At 37.4% G+C, this 23257-nt stretch overlaps 1 protein-coding gene and 1 non-coding gene across 2 annotated transcripts; both read right to left on the reverse strand.

Annotated features, from left to right (window-relative positions):
• Positions 1-6832: 6832 nt before the first annotated feature.
• PPP1R42 (protein phosphatase 1 regulatory subunit 42) lies at positions 6833-22216 on the reverse strand. Its single transcript, XM_021688612.1, has 5 exons — positions 22140-22216; positions 15661-15877; positions 11917-12083; positions 10695-10833; positions 6833-6958 (listed from the first exon to the last, which is right to left on the reverse strand). Exons 2-5 carry the CDS (start codon positions 15787-15789, stop codon positions 6833-6835), a joined length of 561 nt encoding a protein of 186 aa, XP_021544287.1. The 5' UTR covers positions 15790-15877; positions 22140-22216.
• LOC123324771 lies at positions 16541-16670 on the reverse strand. The gene has a single exon (XR_006540036.1). It is a non-coding gene; the product is annotated as a small nucleolar RNA SNORA51 (small nucleolar RNA).
• Positions 22217-23257: the final 1041 nt, after the last annotated feature.

Below are 23257 nucleotides of genomic sequence, written 5' to 3' on the forward strand. Positions count from 1 at the left end.
TGACTGAGCCACCCAGGCGCCCCATTTCTCCACATTATTGCCAACACTTGTTATTATCTGTCTTTTTAATTATAGCTATCTTATCACATATGAAGTGGTGTATAATTGTGGTTTTGATTTACATTTCCCTAATGACTATTGATGTTGAGTATCTTTTCATGTGCATATTATCCACTTCTGTATCTTCTTTGTAGAGTATCTATTCAAGTTCTCTGCCCATTTATAAATTGGATTGTTTGTCTTTTTCTTATTGAGTCTCGAGAGTTTTTTTTTTAATATATTCTGGACACGAAGGCTGTTATCAGTTATAGGACTTGCAAATATTTTTCCCCAGTCTGTTGGCTTGTCTTTTTCACTTTCTTAATGGTATTCTTTGAAGTACAAAAATTTTTAATTTTGCTGAAGTCTAATTTATTTATTTATTTATTTTTGCTTATGCTTTTGGTGTTGTATTTAAGAAGTTTTTATCTAATAGAAGGTCATAAAGATTTATCCCTATGTTTTCCTTGAAGAGTTTTGTAGTTTTAACTCATTTCAATCTTTGACCAATTTTGAATAGATTTTTGCTTATGTTATAGAAGAGATCCAACTTAATTCTTTTATATGCAGTTATCCAAATATCTCAGCACCATTTGTTGAAAAAACTATTCTTTGCTCATTGGGTTTTCTTGGTGTCCTTGTCAAAAATCAGTTAACATAAATGTGAAGGTTTATTTCTGGATTCCCAGTCTCATACTTATGACAATGCCACACTGCTTTAGTTAATACAGATTTGTAGTAAGTTTTGAAATAGGAAAGTGTGAATCCTTCAATGTGGGTTTTTTTTTTTTTTTCAAGAAGGTTTTGACTATTCTGGATACCTTGAAGCCACTATTTTTTCAAAGCTATTTTCTGCTTTCTTCTTCGTTTGGGCTGCTATAACAGAATGCCATTGACTGGATGGCTTAAGCAACAAGCTTGATTTCTCACGATTCTGGAGACTGGTAAGTCCAAGATCAAAGTGCTGGCAGATACTGTGATCTTGTGAGAGCATTCTCCCTGGTTTGTAGATGCCTGCATTCTCATTGTGTCCTCACATGGCTAAGAGGGAGAAAGCTGTGATCCCTTCTCTTCTTTAAAAAGACTCTAATCCCATTCATGAGATCTCCAGCCTCACTCAAGACCTAATTATTTCCCAGAGGCCTTGCCTTCAAATACCATCACCCTGGGGATTAGGGGTTTCAATTTATGAATTTTAAAAGGATACAAACATTTAGTCCCCAGCATTGCCCCTACTCCTCCTAGGACTCCATTTACATACATGTTTGAATGCTTGTTATATTCCACAAGCCACTGAGGCTCTGTTCATTTTTTAGTGTTTTTACTTTCTGTACCTCTAAGTTTCAGTAATTCTAATGCTATGGCTTTAAGTTCACTGATAATTTCTTCTGTAATATCTTATCTACTTTTTTAATTTAAATTTTAGTTAGTGAACATACAGTGCAATATTGGTTTCTGGAGTAGAATTCAGTGATTCATCGCTTACATACAACACCCAGTGCTCATCACAACAAGTGCGCTCTTTAATGACTAATCTACTTTGAATCCCATCCAATTAATTTTTCATTTTAGATCCATTTTTCAATTTCAAAAGTTACTTTTTTCTTTGTGTCTTCCCTTTCTCTTCTGTTTGTGTTCATGCTGTCTTTAAATTTTAGACCATATTTATAATAGCTTTTTAGAAGTCCTGTCTTCTAATTCCATCCTCCATTGTCATTTCCAGATGTTTTTTCTTGAATGACTTTTCTCCAGTTGTGATTTACATTTTCGTGGCACTTGTTTGCTGTCCCCCTCCCTGCACTGTGGTCTGAAAAGTGCCTTCAGGCAGAAAGCTGGGACAATTAGAGATCTCACCTTGTTTGTTTTCTTTCTCTTAGGGTCCACAGTCCTGTGCACCTCTAGTCTAGTGTCTGAAAAAGTTGTTTCACATATTTTATCTGGCTTTCTGGTGTATGTGTGTGTGTGTGTGCGTGTGTGTGTGCATGCGCACGCGTGTGATGATTCTTGTTTTGGTTAATACCTCATGGCCCATTATATTATTTTTAAATATAATTTTATTTCCCCTTTTTTCCTATTTTCTGATTCTTGTACTCTTATTTGTCATATGTTGGATCTCCTGAATTAATTCTCTACATTTCTTTTTTACTTGCTTATTTTCCATTTTTTCTCTTTTGTTGTTTCTTGGAGACTTACAAAGTTTTATCATTTAAGGTTTGTATTGAATATTTAATTTCTTCTATCCTATTTTAAATTTTGCTTTGATTTTTGAACCACAGTCTCTCTGGTTCAACTTCTTCACAAATCAAACCTGTCCCCGGTAACTTTAATTTTTAAGGTATTCTATCCAGGTAATCTTTTTAATTTTTTCTTCATTCATCTCATCTTATTTGGAGTCTAGCATTTTTGTCCTGTTATATATTGAAGTTTCAGGTATGGAGAAGTATTTCATGAAAAACCTGAAGTTTTTCAAGCCATAACATGGAAAGAAATTTCTAAGAGGTTCATGTGGCTTTGGTTAGAAAAAAGTGCAAAGCCCTGTTAAAGCACTCCATTTCTGAAATATGCAAAAAAACATGATACTTGACCAGATATAATCTCACTGTTGCCAAATCCACTGGATTTCTGTCAACGTATTATCTGCTCTCATGTCAGCCACTCAACAGCATCAAATGCAAGGAGCCATTTCCTCTTTCTTGAAGCTTCTTTTTCTTGTCTTCTCATCATTAACATCTCCTAGTGCCTTCTCATCTAAATGATCTCTAAATATTGGAGTGTTTCTGGCCTCATCTGTGCTCTATCCCTACTGTCTTTCACCCAGAGTCACAGCTTTAAATATCCTGTTAATACTGTTGATTCTAAAACTTTCCTATCTTCTCTTGTCAATTTCAGTGTCCAATAGGCATTTCAATAGAAGGAATTCTTTTATTCCTTCCCTTGTATTTCCCAACTTGTAAAGGCTACCATGGTCTCCCCAGATCCTCACACAAAAAACAAGGATTCATCCTTGATTCTTCTCTTTCCTTTATTCTTGTGCATCCTACTCAATAAGTCCCATAGGTTCAATCAAAAAAACATACCTCCAATCCATCCACTCCTTTTCATCTCCAAGCAACCATCTTTTCTTAACCTTTGCAGTAGTCTCCCAACTGATCTCTTTGCTGTTATTCTTGCATCCCATTCTTTTTTTTATTTTTATTTTTTTTTAAAGATTTTATGTATTTGTTAGAGAGAGTGAGCAAGTGAGAGAGAGAGCCAGCAAGTGAGAGAGCACAAGCAAGGGGAGAAGCGGACTCCCCCCTGAGCAGGGAGCCTGATGCAGGGCTCGATCCCAGGACCCCAGGATCATGACCTGAGCCAAAGGCAGTTGCTTAACTGACTGAGCCACCCAGGCACCCCCTTGCAACCCATTCTTCACATAGCTGATAATCTTCTAAAAAATATAATCCTTTTAGTGACTTTCTATTGCTTTTAGAATAAAGTCAAACTCATGACTCTGGCCTAAAAGATCTTTATGATCTGGCCTCTATCATAATATCCATGTTTAACTGTTGCCTCTTAATTCATTCAACAATTATTATTATTTTTTTAAAGATTTTATTTTTTGACAGAGAGAGACAGCAAGAGAGGGAACACAAGCAGGGGGAGTGGGAGAGGGAGACCAGGCCTCCCGCTGAGCAGGGAGCCCAGTGCGAGGCTCGATCGCAGGACCCTGGGATCACGACCTGAGCCGAAGGCAGACGCTCAACCAACTGAGCCACCCAGGCTCCCCTCATTCAACAATTATTTATTGAGTATTTACAATGTGTTAGAGACTGAGCTAGGCACTGGGGTCCCTATCACAGTAAATTGGTCTCTTTTTTGTTCCTAGGATACTTAGAATCTTTAAGTCTGCTGTTCCCTGTGCTTGGCATGTTCATTCTTAGCTCTTTGCACAGATTTATTCTTTATCATTCTTCAGATCTTAGCATAAATGTCATTTTCTCAGAGGCCTTTTTTGATAATCTGATTTAAAATATCTACTGAGGCGCCTGGGTGGCTCAGTTGGTTAAGCAACTCCCTTCAGCTCAGGTCATGATCCTGGAGTCCCAGGATCGAGTCCCACATCAGGCTTCCCGCTCAGTGGGGAGTCTGCTTCTCCCTCTGACCCTCTCCCCTCTCATTCTCTCTCTCTCAAATAAATAAATAAAATCTTTAAAAAAAAAATAAAAAATCTACTGACTCCTTTTCTATTATGTCATCCTATTTAATTTCTTCATAGCCTTTTTCATAATCTCTGCTTATTTATTTTCTGACTGTTCCCTCCCCTGTATCATTTTAATGTAAGCTCTTTGAGGGTAGAGACCCTGTCTGTCTTGATCATGGTATCCTCAGTGCCTAGAACTTTTTCTGAAGGCCTAGAGCAGTGCCTGGCACATACAATATCATAAATATTTTTAATAGATTAATTTGATTGGGATGGGTTCAGGAAAAATTATACAGAGGGGGTAACATTGCGTTCAGTCTTAAAAAATAAGGTTTTGTTTATTTAGACATTTATTATTGGGCTGAATAATCAATAATAATGAAAGTATTTATTTTGGTTACACATTTATCCTGATTATGAACATTAACATAGCCTAAGAATCACTGTAGGTGAAGTAGCTTGGTCTTTTTTTTTTTTTTGAAGAATTTATTTATTTATTTGACAGAGAGAGACACAGCGAGAGAGGGAACACAAGCAGGGGGAGCGGGAGAGGGAGAAGCAGGCTTCCCACTGAGCAGGGAGCCCGATGCGGGGCTCGATCCCAGGACCCTGGGATCATGACCTGAGCCGAAGGCAGACGCTTAACGACTGAGCCACCCAGGTGCCCCGAAGTAGCTTGGTCTTAATGTCATTCGGAAAAACTTCATTTGGGATCATTTGGAGGCTAGCATTTTTGTCCTGTTATCAAACTTTGATTTTCTGTTCAGAGTTAAAAGCAGAATAGAGGGGCTTCTGGGTGGCTCAGTTGGTTAAGTATCCAACCCTTGATTTTGGCTCAGGTCATGATCTCAGGGTTGTGAGATCAAGCCCCACATTTGGCTCCAGCTCAGTGCGCATCTGCTTGAGCTTCTCTCTCTCCCCTTTCCTGTGCCTCTCCTCCCTCTCACCTGTGCTCCTGCTCTGTCTCTTTCAATAAATAAATAAAATCTTTTAAAAAGGCATAATAGAATAAGGCTTTAAGAATAATGACAATAACTGAAATGAATCTTGGTAGTTATTATAATTAACAACTAATCAGATCATTTAAAATATACTCACCACTCATTACCAGGCATTGTGTGTAGAACCTGGCTTACAAAAACATTTTGGAAAAATACTTATACTGCACTTAAGATTGATGCCAATTTTGGAGACTGGAATTCTCCACTTTTCTCTCCCCAGGAAAAGTGAGCTTCTGTGCTTGGCCACTCTGTTCCCATTTTCCATGTGGTGAATTGGGAATGTAATACACAGCACAAGTCTTCTCTACTTAACAAAAACTTAGACTCCAGGCTTTGTCATATGCATGTATAGTGTATTTCATATAAGGCTGTCGATCTATCACAAAATCATATTATTCATACAAATACTGCAAAATCATAGGAAAATTAAATAATTCTGATGAATACAAAATGCCCAGTGGGGAAAAAATCTAGAAGAGCAGTCTAAAACTTAAAATATTTTTGAATGCAGAATTTATCCCATGAACTTCTTACATCTTTCATGTTGTAGGTTGCAACAATTTGATCGAGTCATGCTTCCTTATTGGTCTTTTTATTTTAAACATCCATCCTGATTGTTCAGTGGCATTTTGTGTATTTTGGGGAATTCTTTTGTAGTTTAATACATGTAATAGTTTCATAATTATCTCCTGCTTATAGTAGTTATGGGACTAGCTAGGTAATAGATCTGAATTTGGAAACAAGTCAGGGGAAACTTTTTAAGGTCAGTGGATAGCTGTCTGGAAGTAGTTTTGAAAACAAGAGCTCTGTTTATGGGGGAAAGAAGCCCTTTGTTGCTCCTGTCGTTCCAGGTAAAGAAATTATACCACAGCCCACCCCACTGCCATACCAGAAACTGTGAGGTCATGGCAGTGGCTCAGCTTACAGATGACTGTTTCCAGGATGCCTTCTCTAGCCACAGGCTGAGTTAGTGCCACCACAATACTTATGGAAACAGAATCACATTGTAGTCCTGTTACTTGCTGACTGTAGGTTTTCTGAGCCCCAGGACTGTACCCTTCCTTCCTCTTATCTACACAGAACAGTACACTGTCTGACAGACATGTAGGTACTCAGTACATATTTGAATGAATACATAATTGAATGAATACGGTATGATATGACATAACATGCTGTGAATATAGCTAGTGCAAATTAGAGTAAGTTCAAGATCCAGATACTTGCCCGAGGAGGAGCAGCCAGGAGAGAGCTCAGGTCTAATCACAGTTACTAGAAATTCATTCATTGGGAGATCAGAATTAAGTTGTAAGAAATCTAGTCTCTAGAGGGAAACATTTGATGGAAAAATAATACAGAGAGGAAAAGCACATATTTCCTTCTCAGAGAAACCTCTTTCTGTTGGTGAGGGGTGGAGGTATTGGGGTATGGAAGAGAAAACCAGGTAAAAGGGCAGAGTTATGCAAATAAATACAGTAAGAAGTAGAGATTCATATGCTAGTTTTAGAGTTAATCCAGAATAGCTTTTAAAGTAATAAATTTTATATGTATTTAGAAAAATAAGTACTTTTTAATCACAATTTCATGTAAATACTTTAAAAATAATTTTTCTTTACACTACCTTCACAAGCAGAAGTTGGTTGTCAACTGCTATGAGCTGATTAAGATTCTCCAGTATTTCTAGGTCTTTTATGTCATCAATATTGTTATTGCTGATATTCAATATAGAGAGGGATTTCTGTAAGAAAAATAGCATTAGTAAATAGTCTAATTAAATGCTGTATATAGGAAGCAGAAATCTTAATCTGTGAAAAATTTAAGATTTATCAGTTCAGGTTGTTTTGCTCTTTTTTTTTTTTAAAGATTTTTTATTTATTTATTTGACAGATAGAGAGATAGCGAGAGCAGGAACACAAGCAGGGGGAGTGGGAGAGGGAGAAGCATGCTTCCCGCCGAGCAGGAAGCCTGATGTGGGACTTGATCCCAGGACCCTGGGATCATGACCTGAGCCGAAGGCAGCCGCTTAACGACTGAGCCACCCAGGCGCCCAGGCTGTTTTACTCTTTAGGCAAGAAAATTAAAAGCCATGGAGATTTTGTTTTTATGCTGTATTTTTTTCAGACATAACTTTAAGGACTTTAGTAATTGTGATATGACTTATTATTTTTGTCTAAAGTTCCTTCATAAGTCTGATTTTCCTCTTCTAGAATATAAAAGAAATTTATAGAAAAAAGAAGCCAGGAATCAAGAAGCAAAGAAAGAGAAAAGATGCTCCAACAAACAAATGATAACACAGTGTAGAAAAATGCTTATTTCAGTTTAAGGAAATTATCATTTTCTGTTAACTGTCACTAAGATTTATACTTACATAGGAAGAAATAGTTTTTGTCTGTTTTCCTAAATAGGAAAAATGACTAAAAGATTTATCTGGTTTAATTTTTTTTTAAAGATTATTTATTTATTTATTCATAAGAGACAGAGAGAGAGAGAAGCAGAGGGAGAAGCAGGCTCCCCGCTGAGCAGGGAACCCCATGCGGGACTCAATCCCAGGACCCTGGGATCATGACCTGAGCCGAAAGCAGACGCTTAACCATCTGAGCCACCCAGGCGCCCTGTCTGGTTTAATTTTTATCTTTGTCTCTCTCTATAGTTTTCTCTTGACAATCTGTATGTTCAGAAGGCACTTAAAATAACGATTAGCTAATTAACAAGCAGTATCAACATCAGCTGTTAGTGAGGACATAAATACACAATAGAGAACACTAAACCAAAGCCATCTTAAAATCTATGGCCTAATAATCTCTATCAAGATTGAGTCGACCCACCAAGGCATCCATAACCAACCTTTAGAGAAAATACTTCTTGATACTTCTTAAGAATTTAAATACAACTTAAAAAATTATGCCTTATATTTAGAATTTTGGAATCTGCTTGAATCTATGCAAAAATTGAGCAAGCAAAAATGTTTGTACTGGCGTTTGTAATAAAACTGGCCATCCCCACAGAGGGATCAATTTATTTGGGTCAGTTGAGGTGAGCTGAGACACATTTGATTCTATGGGGAGGATAGGGAGAGGGTAGGATAGAAATCAGATCACTTCTTTCTTTTCCAATTTAAAGGACTATTTTTCAATTTTTATAACTTTGGTTCACAAACCTTCTATTGCCCTCTGTTTCTGAGCACTCTAAAATAAAGCCAATGAAATCTATAAAAACACAACCTGTTCCCTTTACGTCTCTTGCCCCAGAATTGAAGGTAGCGTATCCTAATAAATCCCATTTTGAGAATTAGCAAAAGCCTCCACTGAACCCTCTGGCTTCTCAACTAATTGTGACACCTTCACAATGTAACTGGGTGTCAGGTCACAGTGGGAGCATCGAATGTAGTGCTTCCAGATCTACCTGCTTCTGAGGAGGCAGAGCTGATGTAGTGCAACCTACAATCAAATCAGAATCCAGCAAGAAAACAATTATCATCATCATGATTCTTTAAGTTGTTTAAAATTTGCCAAATAATTGTGCATGACTCTTTCCTTAGGCTTTTTCCTAATATTATAAATTTTGAATCATAATAATAACCAAGGCTGAAATTATGAATGCATTGACATCTGGATTAGAACCTAATAATTTACATAACCGTTCCACATCCTTCTTTTGATCCTTTTAGTACCATAGAGGCAGGCATTATTATTCTCACTTTATAGCTGCTGAGTCTCTGAGAAATTATGTGAGAAAAGTTAGTTTTAATCCTCAAATAAATTCTCAACTGTTTGGAACCAGAAAAGGCCCTGAATAGCCAGAGGAATTATGAAAAAGAAAACCAAAGCTGGTGGCATCACAATCCTGGACTTCAAGCTATATTATAAAGCTGAATCATCAAGATGGTAATGGGTACTGGCACAAAAACAGACACATAGATCAATGGAACAGAACAGAGAACCCAGAAATGGAACCTCAACTCTATGGTCAACTAATCTTCGACAAAGCAGGAAAGACTATCCAATGGAAAAAGGACAGTCACTTCAATAAATGGTGCTGGGAAACTTGGACAGCCATATGTAGAAGAATGAAACTGGACAATTTTCTTACACCATACATAACAATAGACTCAAAATGGATGAAAAACCTAAATGTGAAACAGGAATCCATCAAGATCCTAGAAGAGAACACAGACAGCAACCTCTGTGACTTTGGCTGCAGCAACTTCTTGCTAGACACATCTCAAAGGCAAGGGAAACAAAAGCAAAAATAAACTATTGGGACTGCATCAAGATAAAAAGCTTTTGCACGGCAATGGAAACAGTCAACAAAACTAAAAGGCACCTACAGAATGGGAGAAGGTATTTGCAAATGACATATCTGATAAAGGGCTAGTATCCAAGATCTATAAAGAACTTTTCAAATTCAACACCCAAAGAACAAATAATCCAATCAAGAAATGGGCAGAAGACATGAACAGACATATCTCCAAAGAAGACATCCAAATGGCCAACAGACACATGAAAAAAATGCTCCACATCACTCAGCATTAGGGAAATACAAATCCAAACCACATTGGGATATCACCTCACACCAGTCAGAATGGCTAAAATTAGCCACTCAGGAAACAACAAATGTTGATGAGGATGCAGAGAAAGGGGAACCCTCTTACACTGTTGATGGGAATGCAAGCTAGTGCAGCCACTCTGGAAAACAGTATGGAGTTTACTCAGAAAAAAATAGAGCTACCCTATGGTCCAGCGATTGCACTACTAGGGATTTATGCCAAAGATATAAATGTAGTGACCCCAATGTTCATAGCAGCAATGTCCACAATAGCCAAACTGTGGAAAGAGTCCAGATGTCCATAGACAGATGAATGGATAAAGATGTGAGATGTATATATATATATATATATATATATATATATATATATATATATATACACACACAATGGAATATTACTCAGCCCTTGGAAAGGACAAATATTTACCATTTACTTTGATGTGGATGGAACTGGAGGGCGTTATGCTGAGCAAAATAAGTCAATCAGAGAAAGACAATTATTATATGGTTTCACTCATATGTGGAATATAAGAAACAGCATAGAGGATCATAGGGGAAGGGAAGGAAAACTGAATGGGAAGTCATCAGAAAAGGAGAAAAACCATGAGAGACTCTTAACTATAGGAAATAAACTGAGGGTTGCTGGAGGGAAGAAGGGTGGGGGTGTGGGGTAACTGGGTGATGGGCATCAAGGAGGCACATGATGTTATGGGCACTGGGTGTTATATGCAACTGATAAATTATTGAATACCACAACTGAAACTAATGTACTATATGTTGGCTAATTGAGTTTAAATTAAAAAATTCTCAACTGGCCATATAAACATACAAAGTATACATAATGTCCAAATATACCTTTGCTACCTTCCTGTTCCATTATAACTGTTAATAACTATATTCTTTGTCAGAATACTCAAATGTGGCCTTACTGCCAGAGAATGAAGAGTTCTTGGATCAAACAGAAGCTTTTCTCCAAGGGGAAGCCTCTGACTCTCAACATGAAGCTCTCTTAGTCCTTCTAATCCTTCTAAACCTTCTATGACAGCAATGTAATTGCCTCCCAGATACCTGCAAAATATAAAACAATTTTAAATAGACATTCTGAGAACATTATGGTCTGTAAACATGATAAAAACATAACAATCACTGAGCTGAGTGAAAACTACATATGTGGAAATATGCGGAATCTTCTTTGTAATGAATCAATGAAAGGTTTATTTATATGAGTCTTACACTTAATTTAGTCTAAGAAATAAGTTTATTTTTTTTAAAGTGAGAGAATTGGAATAGTCGTTATTAAATGATCTGTCAGTATTCTTTTTATATGTTGGGGTGAAGAATCATCTGGGTAGGTTTTTTTTTTTTTTTAAGAATTTATTAATTTATTTGAGAGAGAGAGTGAAAGAGTATGAGGGGGTGGAGGGAGAGGGAGAGACAGACTCCCTGCTGAGAAGGGGGGCCAACACAGGGCTCCATCCCAGGTCCCTGAGATCATGACCTGAGCTGAAGGCAGATGCTGAACCAATTGAGCCACCCAGGCACCCCATGGGTATTAGGTTTAAAAATGGAAGATTTTTGGGCCTAACACCAGAGATTCTCATTTGGCTATCTAGGTCAGAACCCAGCAATCTGCATTTTTAATCAGCATTTTCTACCCCACTCTCTTCCCATTCTGAGGTTCTTAGCCCACTTTTTGAGAAGCACTAATAATTCTTCCAATCTGGGAAAATTGAATACACCAGTCTTCATTGTTGAGTTAAAATCATTATAGGCAGTAAATGCCTTTTTACAATCAAATCAACAGTATCAACTCTATGACCCTGCCCCTTTGAGATGTGTGATTCTGAAAGGAGAGCTCATCTGGTTTCCATGGAAACTTTTTTCACCAGTTGAGTCTTTAAAGATGCTTTAGGTATCCTTATACGTGGTTAAGACAACTCACCCGCCTGCAGAAGAAAAGTATGTCAGGCTTAATGAAACAAATTGCCAAGTATTACATGTGTAACAGGGTTTTTTTGTACTAATAATACTACAGGAGAATAAAAATTGAGGTCTGTTCCACAAAACTGCAGATAATGGAAAGGCCTGTATGCAAAAATATTACTGTAATGATGATGAATAATTACATTACTTAAAAATAAAAGCACTTACAGTTTTTCCAGTTTCTTTAATGACCTGAGGTTCTCTATACATGAAATACAGTTGTTTTGTAGATATAAGTGGGTCAGATTTGTAGCATAATTCAAGTTAGTCATTTGACTAATACGGTTATCATACAAATATAAAACACTGAGATTTTTGCAAGGAGAGAGGTCTTCCTAAAAAGAAAACAAAAACAGGTCACACTTAATTTCTCCTGAAAATTTAGAAGTTTGTTTTTAAGAAAGTTTTTCACTTAATCATTCTGCAATTTTCCCTAAGTTTAATATAAAAGAACAGCATTTCTCTGTTCTTAGCACAGTCAAAATGAGTCTCGAATGATTGTAAAATTTGTTCTAGGTTTTAGTATTCTGTAACTATATCGATAAGCAGTTTTCCTTGGAAGCAATTAGGTTCCTCTGGAAGTTGGAAGTATTTAACAAATTATTGCTTCAACATTATAAATCAGGGTTTTTTTTTTTTTTTAAGATTTTATTTATTTGAGAGAGAGTGAGAGCAAGCAAGAGAGAACATGAGCGCAGTGGGGGAGTAGGGGTGGAGGGAGAGGCAGAAGCAGATGCCCTGCTGAGCGGGGAGCCCAAAGTGGGGCTCAATCCCAGGACCCTGAGATCATGACTTGAGATCATGACCTGACCCTGAGGCAGATACTTAACCGACTGAGCCACCAGGCGCCCCTGTAAATCAGGTCTTAATCTTTCTGTAGGATTAGAAGTAAACTTGTTTTTGATACTGAAAATGGGAAGTCATATAGCTATTCAAGAGCAATAGATTAATAAACTATGATAATGCTATTGAAGGGAATACTGTTTAACCATTAGATATCCTTTAGTTTCTTTAGTAATATTTTGTAGATCTCAAAATGAAAACAGTACATTCAATATGACCCACTATTGTAAAATTATATGAATACATGCCTAGAAAAAAGACTGGAAGGATACCACCTACATGTTAATAGTGGTTTTCTCTGCATGATGGGATTATGCCAGTTTCTTTTTATATGTATTTCATAGAAATGCACACCAGTTACTTGTTTTTTTTCTGATTGAGAAATTTTTATTGATAAGTAACTGTTAGGAACATTCATTTCTCTTAAGTCTGCTGTCAACTATAATCTACAAAAGCAAATTATACTTGAATTATAATGTTCAACAAAGTGAATTAAACAAACAAAAAAGGCAGCCACCAATGAACGAAGTGCAATGTGTTTTCTCACACCAGTTACTTTTGAGATAAGAAAATAATTAAAGGTGGGGCGCCTGGGTGGCTCAGTTGGTTAAGCGACTGCCTTCGGCTCAGGTCATGATCCTGGAGTCCCAGGATCGAGTCCCACATTGGGCTCCCGGCTCAGCAGGGAGCCTGCTTCTCCCTCTGACCCTCCCCCCTCTCATGTGCTCTCTCTCTCTCAAATGAATAAAATCTTTGGAAAAAAAAATAATTAAAGGTATTTTTTAAAGTCTGCCATTTCTTATGTGGTGGTAGAGTCAGCTAGAGTAAGTAGGCAAGAGGTAAAGTTAAGTTATGCTCAAAAGTACCTCAGGTTGGGGTGCCTGGCTGGCTCAATTGGTGGAGCCTAAAACTTTTGGTCTTGGGGTTTTAAGTTTGAGCCCCACATTGGGCATAGAGATTATTTAAAAAAAAATAAAATCTTAAAAAAAATCTCAGAGATTTAGAAAAATATAACCACATCTTGGGAATCTTAAGTTTACAAGGTGTTCTTAGTGTGAAATTTTTTTTTTTTTTTTTTTTTAGAGAGAGAGCATGGGTGCACGTGCATGCGATAGGGTGGGGGGAAGGACAGAGGGAAAGGAAGAGAGAGAATCCCAAGCAGGCTCCATGCCCAGTTCAGAGCCTGACGTGGGGCCCAATCTCATGACCGTGAGATCACGACCTGAGCCGAAATCAAGAGTGAGACACTTAACCAACTAAGCCACCCAGCCACCCAGGTGCCCAACTGAATTATATTTGGCCCTTGAACAACATGGATTTGAACTGCATGGGTCCACTTATACATGGATTCTTTTTCTGTAAATACTGTACAATACTGTAATGTATTTTATCTTCCTTATGATTTTCTTAATAACATTTTCTTTTCTCTAGCTTACTTTATTGTAAGAATACAGTATATAATACATATAAAGAATATGTGTTAATTGACTTTATGTTATCAAGACTTCTGGTCAACAATAGACCATTGGTAGTTAAGATTTTTGGGAATCAAAATTTATACAAGGATATTCAATTGTGTTGGGTGGTAGGATGTTGGGGAGTGTGGGGGTGTTGGTGTCCCTAGCTCCTGTATTGTTCTAGGGTTAACTGTACTTTAACTAGTTTGCTTTCCTCCTAAAAAGATCATCTAAACCAAAGGAGCACTGATTGTGAGGGGACTAAAGAACATTAAATGGAGGCTCTCTGCAGAGGGCAAGGCTGTAATGGTATGATGAGGTAGAGAATTGTCTGGGCAATTGGATTCATGGGGAGAAGAATCACTAAGAAACTGGAAAGAAGGGATGCTGGGTGGCTCAGTCAGTTAAGCATCTGCCTTTGGCTCAGGTAACGATCCCAGAGTCCTGAAATCGAGTCCCACACATAAGGCTCCTTGCTCAGCAGGGAGCCTGCTTCTCCCTCTGCCTACCGCTCCCCCTGCTTGTGTGCTATCTCTCACAAATAAAATAAAATATAATTTTAAAAAAAAGAAACTGGGCGCCTGGGTGGCTCAGTTGGTTAAGCGACTGCCTTCGGCTCAGGTCATGATCCTGGAGTCCCTGGATCGAGTCCCGCATCGGGCTCCCTGCTCGGCAGGGAGTCTGCTTCTCTCTCTGACCCTCCCCCCTCTCATGTGCTCTCTCTCATTCTCTCTGAAATAAATAAATAAAATCTTTAAAAAAAAAAAAAAGAAACTGGAAAGAAATACAGAATAGGAACTTGGTAGGGTCTTTGCAAAAAAAAGAAAAATATCTTAATTGACAATTGTGCCTGGGGCTTTGGTATTTTTTTCATTCATTTTGATAAACATTTATTAAGCATTTAATATGGGTTAGGTGCTGTGTTGGATGGGGGGATTTAGAGTGATGTGAACAAAACAGACATCATCCCTGCCCTCATGTACCTTGTATTTCTGAGGAAATTTCTCTCATTAGCATTTTATTGTAGACAACGGACACCAATCCAAATAGCCTAAAAGGGTTTTTGCTCCTTTTAAAGTTTCCCAAATTAAAGCCAAGAATTAGCTTAACACAGAGAAAATATAGTGTCAGAGTATATCCAAACAAACATAATCTTGTCTGATATAAATTATAGTATAACTTCCATTTATTTAACCAGTTAAATTATGAGTGAAAAAGATTTCACCGTTAAAGTTTTGAAAGGTATTTGCATAGTTAAATCTTGCTATCTTGTTAAAAAAACCTCATATTCCAAGGACCTGGAATTATACAAAAGTATTATCTTTGAAATTATTTTCCAACATACACTTTCAAACATTATAGAATATTTCAGGGGGACATATATATTTAGCACATATATTTAACAATCATGATGGTATATTTTATAGAGACTTAGTTTTAATAATTGTAACATCAGAAGCAGGAAATTAAAATGAAAACACAATATACTAATCAAAATACAGTTAATAAGTATGATCAAAATATAGTTAATAAGAATGTATTTTCTGACACCTATTTTCAAACTTTACATTGTTAATTATGTAAAAATAGGAAATAATTTCAGAATTCTTACAATTGCATCTATATTTTTGTCTGAAAAATTTATATGAGTTATTTTCTTCAGGTATTGTGAAGTGGTTTCTTCTTTTCGGGGTTTAAGATTGCTATTTTTGGCAATTAAATCCAAGGTTAGTCGAACCATGATTTCTCTCTAAATCAAACTCTCAGCAGTAGCTCGGTTCTAATACCATGTCAAAAGTAGGTTTAGGCATTGTTTTATGCCCAACTTTCTAAAAATAAAAGAAAAAAAGGAATATTATGTACATGGTAATTTAGGAAAAATTATTTTGACTTTTTAATTTTCTTATATAAAACTATGCGATAGCTACTTCAGAGACATTTTAAAGACACTTAGGTATTTTCTAAGTTTATAGACTTAATTCTTTTTATAAAAAGATTTAAAACATCAAAATTAATTAAATATACAATGCTCATTCACTTCTACTTTTAAATCTTTTCCTCTCCCTAGTACTGAGTTGTTACTGTTGGCATCTTTTAAAGGATTTTTTTTTCCTCTCAAGAAATACCATCTGATGTTCTCATGTGAAGACACTAAGGCCCATAGATTTGTCTCAAACTACTCAAGGTAGTGGCAGTTGGGAATGAGACCAAGTCTTCTGGCTCCTTTTTTCATAGTACCCATGGTGATCATATTTTCTAAACCCTCAAAACAGAACACATTGTGGGAGAACCTTGAGTATGTACGTAGGACAAGGGTGCAAAATACTTGAAAGTGGAGCAGGCTTTGAAATTTTATGTTACTACAACTGTAATCCACAAAGAGGCAACATAAGACAGTGTTTTTGAGTCCAGACTGCCTGCGTTCAGATTTTGGCTCCATTGCCCCCTGATTAGGCAATCTTGGGCAGGGTACATCAGTTTCTTTTTTTTCCCTGTGTACCCCCATTCACAGTACAGACCAGGCAAAGGGCCTGGGCTGAGGTGTATTTGGTGGGTTTACTCTGCTTTCTCTTTCTGTACGGTCCATGTAAGAACACAGCCTGTGGTAAGCACCAGGACGCTACGTTACCTCTGTTTCTTATACAATTAGGTTAATAATGGTACCTACTTCCAAGGGATATTTTGAAGATTACATAAGATAATCATGTATAGAATATTCTGCATGGTGCCTGGTACACAGGTCAATAAATGTTTGCTATCACCATCATTATTTTTTTTTTAAAGATTTTATTTATTTATTTGACAGAGAGAGACACAGTGAGAGAGGGAACACAAGCAGGGGGAGTGGGAGAGGGAGAAGCAGGCTTCCCGCCGAGTGGGGAGCCCGATGTGGGGCTCGAACCCAGGACCCTGGGATCATGACCTGAGCCGAAGGCAGACGCTTAATGACTGAGCCACCCAGGCGCCCCTCACCATCATTATTTTATTGTTTTGTTCACAGATAAGGTGAATACTATTTACTTCACTGTTTCACCTGGAATACATTAGGGCTATTAAATAAGGGGAACATACTATTAATAAAATTAATTAATAAAATATTGCTTCATGTAAGAGATTCATATGTGGTCCATAAGTTTAAAGTAACCCATTTTTTTTCAATCATCCAGAATGTATAGCTATTTAAGTGATAAACATCCCAGTTTTGTAAAACTTACTGTATTTTTGAAGTATAGTTTAAAATTGAGCATTATTTTCATGTATCTGGAATTTCACTAACCAAACACCTCAGTTTGCATCATATTCTGGACATGGAATCAATGCTTCAGAAGAAAATGAATTTAGTAGAAGATGGATTCCAATTTGTATTCTCATACAATGACATATAACTACCCAGACTATATTATATAAAACGCCCACAATAAAATATTTGAAGATACGGACTGTATCCTTATATACTTCAGAATGCAAAATGTAATCTGTAGAATAAAATTATTAAATCTTTGTAGATTTTTGAAATTTGCATGAATTCATTTTATAACAAAAATTTAAGATTATTGTTTATAGATAAAATTTCAAACATGACAGTAATATTCTGAACAAAGTTTCTAATTAAGTAAAAAACCTTTTCTTAATATTGCCTTAAAAATATTTCATGATGGGGGCACCTGGATGGCTCAGTCATTAAGCGTCTGCCTTTGGCTCAGGTCATGATCCCAGGGTCCTGGAATCGAGCCCCACATCGGGCTCCCTGCTCCGCAGGAAGCCTGCTTCTTCTCCCTATCCCACTCTCCCTGCTTATATTCCCTCTCTGGCTGTCTCTCTCTCTGTCAAATAAATAAATAATTTTTTAAAAATCTTAAAAAAAAATTCATGATGAAAGTGTAAAGAATAACACCACACTCATGGATCTACAGACCACCTTAAAATATAAAACATTATAAATACATTTGGAACCCTTCTATACCTTTCTCCCTATTCTTTTATTTTTAGAGTTTAGAGTTAGATGTCTCTTATTTTTAGAGTTTAGAGTTAGATTCATGTCTTTATACTTTTACTATAGATGCATGTATACCTAAATATATAGTACTTTTTAAAATACATTTTTACAGTCATAAATGGTACTATTCTGATTCCAACTTTCTTTTTTACTTAATGTTTTGTTTGTGAGAATCATCAGAGTTGATATATATAGCTCTAGAATATTTGTATTGGGTGTAACATTCTATTGTAAGGAATTTATTTCTTATGATGATAGATCTTTGGGTGTTGTTTTTTTCTTCTTTTGCAATGTTGCTTTTATGATCCTTATATACATGTCATTTTTAGCGCATGTGCAAGAGTTTCTTTAGGGTTTAAAACTGGGAGTGCTATTTCTGGGTTGCACATTTTCAACTTTACTATTAATTACCAAATTGTTCTCCAAAGGAGCTTTACCAGTGCAGTTAAGAGAGTTCTTTTTGCTTTACAATGCAGTCTATACCAGTGTCAGCACTTTATAATGGCTTCTTTTTGCCAATCTGATGGGTGTAAAGTGATATCTCATTATTTCTGTTTTTCCTCAGATCTTTTTATATGTAAAAATAAAAAAAAAAAAGAGATTTGAAAACAGCCAGGTCAGTAGTCTTATCTCCTCCTTGTGTTTTAATTTGCATTCTATAATTACTAGAGATTGAGGATCTTTTCCTGTTTATTGCCATGTGGAGTTCCTTTTCTGTTAATTGTGGCTTCTTATATTTTGCCCATTTTTCCTTATGGGTTGTGTTTTTTTTTTTTTTTTAAGATTTTATTTATTTATTTGACAGAGAGTCACAGCGAGAGAGGGAACACAAGCAGGGGGAGTGGCAGAGGGAGAAGCAGGCTCCCAAGGAGCAGGGAGCCCGATGCGGGGCTCGATCCCAGGACCCTGGGATCATGACCTGAGCCGAAGGCAGATGCTTAACGACTGAGTCATCCAGGCGCCCCTGGGTTGTGTTCTTATAAGTAATTTTTAGATACACTGTATTTTTATCAGATACCAAATTCCACTGATTATATATTTAGCAAATATCTATTCCCCGATTATAGTTTGTCTTTTCTCCTTTTTTTTTTCCAGTTTGTGTTTAATGGCATCTTCTAAAAAACAGAAGCTATATATTTTTAATGTGGTCAAATGTATCATTTTTTTTTGCTTATGTTTTATGTTTTTTGTGGCTTATTTAGTAACTCCTTCCCTATCCACATTTTAAGAGAAAGACTTTTTTTTTCTTTTTCTTGTAGACATGTTTAGGTTTTGCTTTGCACATTTTGTCTGCATTGCTGTGATCTGAAGCAGCAATCAGTGGTCAGAGGACAGATCCTTGATATTTGGTGGCTAATGTGCTTTTTGCCCATTTTGGCTTCTGCAAGCTGTGTGTAAGGTGCTCCAGAAACCCCTACATAGCTTTCTGCTCCGGGGTTGGGTGTAGGGGATGAATAGTTGCTCTAGAGCTGAAATTGACCAAAATTTATTGAGGTTTATTGTCTAAGTCTTCCCCTGGAAGTTGTTAGCCATCAGTAGACTCCAGGTTCTAAAATATTTACACCAGACAGATTTCTGTCAGTGCGGTTGTGTAGGTGGGGAAACAGATGCTTCCTACTCTGCCATATTCCCAGAATCCTCTCCTCAACTCTTTCATATACGTTTTATTATTTTTTATTTTATTATGTTATGTTAATCACCATTCATTACATCATTAGTTTTTGATGTAGTGTTCCATGATTCATTGTTTGCTATAACACCCAGTGCTCCATGCAGAACGTGCCCTCTTTAATACCCATCACCAGGCTAACCCATCCCCCCACCCCCCTCCCCTCTAGAACCCTCAGTTTGTTTTCTCAGAGTCCATAGTCTCTCATGGTTCATCTCCCCCTCCAATTTCCCCCGCTTCATTTTTCCCTTCCTACTATCTTTTTTTTTTTTAAACATATAATGTATTATTTGTTTCAGAGGTACAGGTTTGTGATTCAACAGTCTTTCACATACATTTTAAAATTAACTTGTCACGTTCTATGAAAAATCCTGTCAGGATTTTATTCGGAATTGCATTGAATTTATAAACAATTTGTGAAGCACCAACACATCTCTAATACTGAGTCTTCTTTTCCATCACTATGATATGCCTCTCTATTTTAGGAGTGCTTCTTTAATGATTTTCAATAGTTTTATGGTTTTCTTGTAATTAAAGCCGTGCATAATTTTTTTGGTCATTTTCAGGAATCATATATCTTGTTGATACTGCAAGTGACATTTTTTAGGAATTACATTCACTGGAGGTAGTGTGTAGAAATGCAATATATTAAAAAATATTTGGGGGTGCCTGGGTGGCTCAGTCATTAAGCATCTGCCTTCAGCTCATGTCATGATCCCAGGGTCCTGGGATCAAGCCCCGCATCGGGCTCCCTGCTCCGCGGGAAGCCTGCTTCTCCCTCGCCCACTCCCCCTGCTTGTGTTCCCTCTCTTGCTGTGTCTCTCTCTGTCAAATAAATAAATAAAATCTTTAAAAAATAAAAAAAAAATTTGAAATATTTTAAAAATATTATTTCTTTAGCTACTATTTTAAAATTTTAGAACTTTTTCTGGAAATTTCAGATATCATTTTTACACTGATAACTGCTGAAAATGCACATCTTAAAGTGGTTATATACCCCAGGATTTCTTTCTTACAGTGGAGGCAGGAAACTGCTGTACAGGTGGCCATGCACGAGCAAACCTGTGCTATGAAGGGGGTGATGCCCTATGGGGGTAATTTTTACCCGTGGGAGACAGGAGCCACAAATTATTTATTCTTCCTTCTTTCCCCCATAAACTTTTAGGAGACACAGCCATTTCAAAAGGTCTCACTGAAAACAGCTCTGGTCTTCTGGGTTATATACTGAGCTATATTTGTTATCCTTCCATCTCTCTCTCATTCCATTTTTCCTTCTCCTGCTTCCCTGAGATTACAACCCCCCCCAAAAAGTGTTATCATATGAGTCTTTGCTTTAGGCTCTGTTTTCTAAACTGGGTTAAAACAGATAAATTTTGGATCATGTGAATCCTCATGAATGACCATGCTATAAATGGATTTTGTCTCTAGGTTCCAGTACACAAACTGTTGTTTGTATAGAAATAAATTTAATTCTCTAAGATAATGAGAAAAGCAAAGGGGCAGATGTAGTATATAAATGAAATATTTATTAAATCAAGGGGAGGCCAATGGACCTCATCAACAAGCTATAGGAAAACTTTCCAGGGGCTTGAATATGGAAAGGGAGATAATTGAATCAACCTATAACACAATAAGAGAGACTTCACTCAAAAGAACCTGCATTGTAGCAGTCAAATCCACAAGAGAGGACTTAGTTTCATCAAAACACCACCATTCATCTTGTTAATGTAATATTAATTTAAACTTTATTGGTATTGTAGTTTGTTTTAGAGATACTATAAACTTCGGGTATTTAAATTGAACCTAGTTTGGGTTTGGACACATTTTAGAACATTATAATAAAAATAATTATGTCAACACTTGTGGGGTGTCCTTGCTCTTTTTTAAAAAGAGGTTCATTATTTTCTAAAGTTTGAGAAACAGCTTTTTCATAATTTTTCACTACTAGATACCTGTTATTTCAGGATTCCTCTTGCCTAGGATATCTTTATCTCTCCGGATTGCCAGTGGGGGACAGCTTAGAGCTGTTTTACAGGCTCTGGGAATCCATTTTAGTGGACCCTTTGACTTAATTTATCTCTTGGGGCTCCCACAGGCTACAGGCAGTGGATGTTTCCGAATTTAGTTTGTATATTTTCCTTAGCGAGCCCCAGGCTCACTGGCTTCCCAGTGCTCTAAATCGCTGGTCTGGCTCTCAGGCTTTCCTTTTCAGACTCAGACCCGTGCTCACAGATCCCGCTCCCTCTGCTCGGCGGCCACCCCTCCACCCGTGTCTCCCTCTTCTGGAGCTGTTTCCCAGCCTTGCCTGATTCTAGCTATTTGTTTAAAATACAAAAACTTCCAGAATGATTTTCTGGAAATTCTAAATGTCTAGAGATAAGGCTTAGGAATTTTCATTTTAACCAGTGACCCAAGAAAGTCTTACTGGCAGGCAAGTTGGAGAAACGTGGCTCTAGGGTCTCCTCAGTCCCCACGCTTCTTCCCTGAAGGCACCTCACCACTTGCGGGATGAGCCGAGTCTGGAAGTCAAGTTTTTAAATTTCTTTGGCGCAAGGTTTCTCAGCGGCCCTGGTGCGGTTGCCGGGTGACCAGACGCTCCAGTCGGGGCCACGGTTTCCAGGAAATCTCGCGATGTCTCCGGATTCGCCCTCCACTGTGGCCTGGCACGGGTAACTGTGACGCTGCGGCGGGAGGTTGATGGTCCCTAGACGGGGTCCTAGTGGATCCACTTAGCTTGGTGAAGCCGTGAGGCATCGGTCATATTAGCGTTTTAGTGAACCAAACAGTAGCCAAGACTGTTTTTGGCAGGGCATGATTTCCCCCTACCGGATTATCCTTCTGTCAGCTTTGAATGTTTCAGTGCCCGGTAACAGACCAGGAAATTGAACCAAAGTACAGCTCATACTCCACCCTTTCCTCGGGTAAAAGCTAAAGTCCTTAGGGTAACATTCCAGTTCGTTCATCATGATCAGCTTCACTGCTTGCTTCTTGCCTTCTGTTCTCCAGTATTCCAATCTGACACTTGCCCAATATGCCGTTTTAATAGGACACACCTCATTTCCTCAAATTTTATTTTCCCATTTGAGTTTCAAGGACCCAGCTTGGAATTAGCACATCCTTTCTGAAGGTTTCCTATGTATTCAGTCTTGTTAAGTGGTGTTCTTTTCTGCCCCCCAAACAACTAGGATATATTAAATTCTTTAGCATAGCACTTAACACTTTACTATGTATTTGATACCCATTGTCTTCAATAAGATGGTAAATTATTTGAGGTCAAGGATTATGTCTTTAACTTCTCTATTCTCTGGACCTAGCCAAGTGCCTTGTACATTAGCAGTCACTCCATAAACGTTTGTAAAATGAATAATTTATAAATGAAGGAGAACAACAATAGAGCAAGGAACTGACATTTACAGTGGAAAGACTGGGGCTCATTAAGGATTTGGTGAATTGAGCAATCTGGATGTAAGGGACAGTGCAAGTGGGAAAACAGTAACAGTTGTGATCTTAGTGGGAAAGGGGATAGGGGGAGAGGATGAGGGA

This window comes from Neomonachus schauinslandi, chromosome 4 (assembly GCF_002201575.2).
Source record: "Neomonachus schauinslandi chromosome 4, ASM220157v2, whole genome shotgun sequence".
Classification (NCBI taxonomy): domain Eukaryota; kingdom Metazoa; phylum Chordata; class Mammalia; order Carnivora; family Phocidae; genus Neomonachus; species Neomonachus schauinslandi.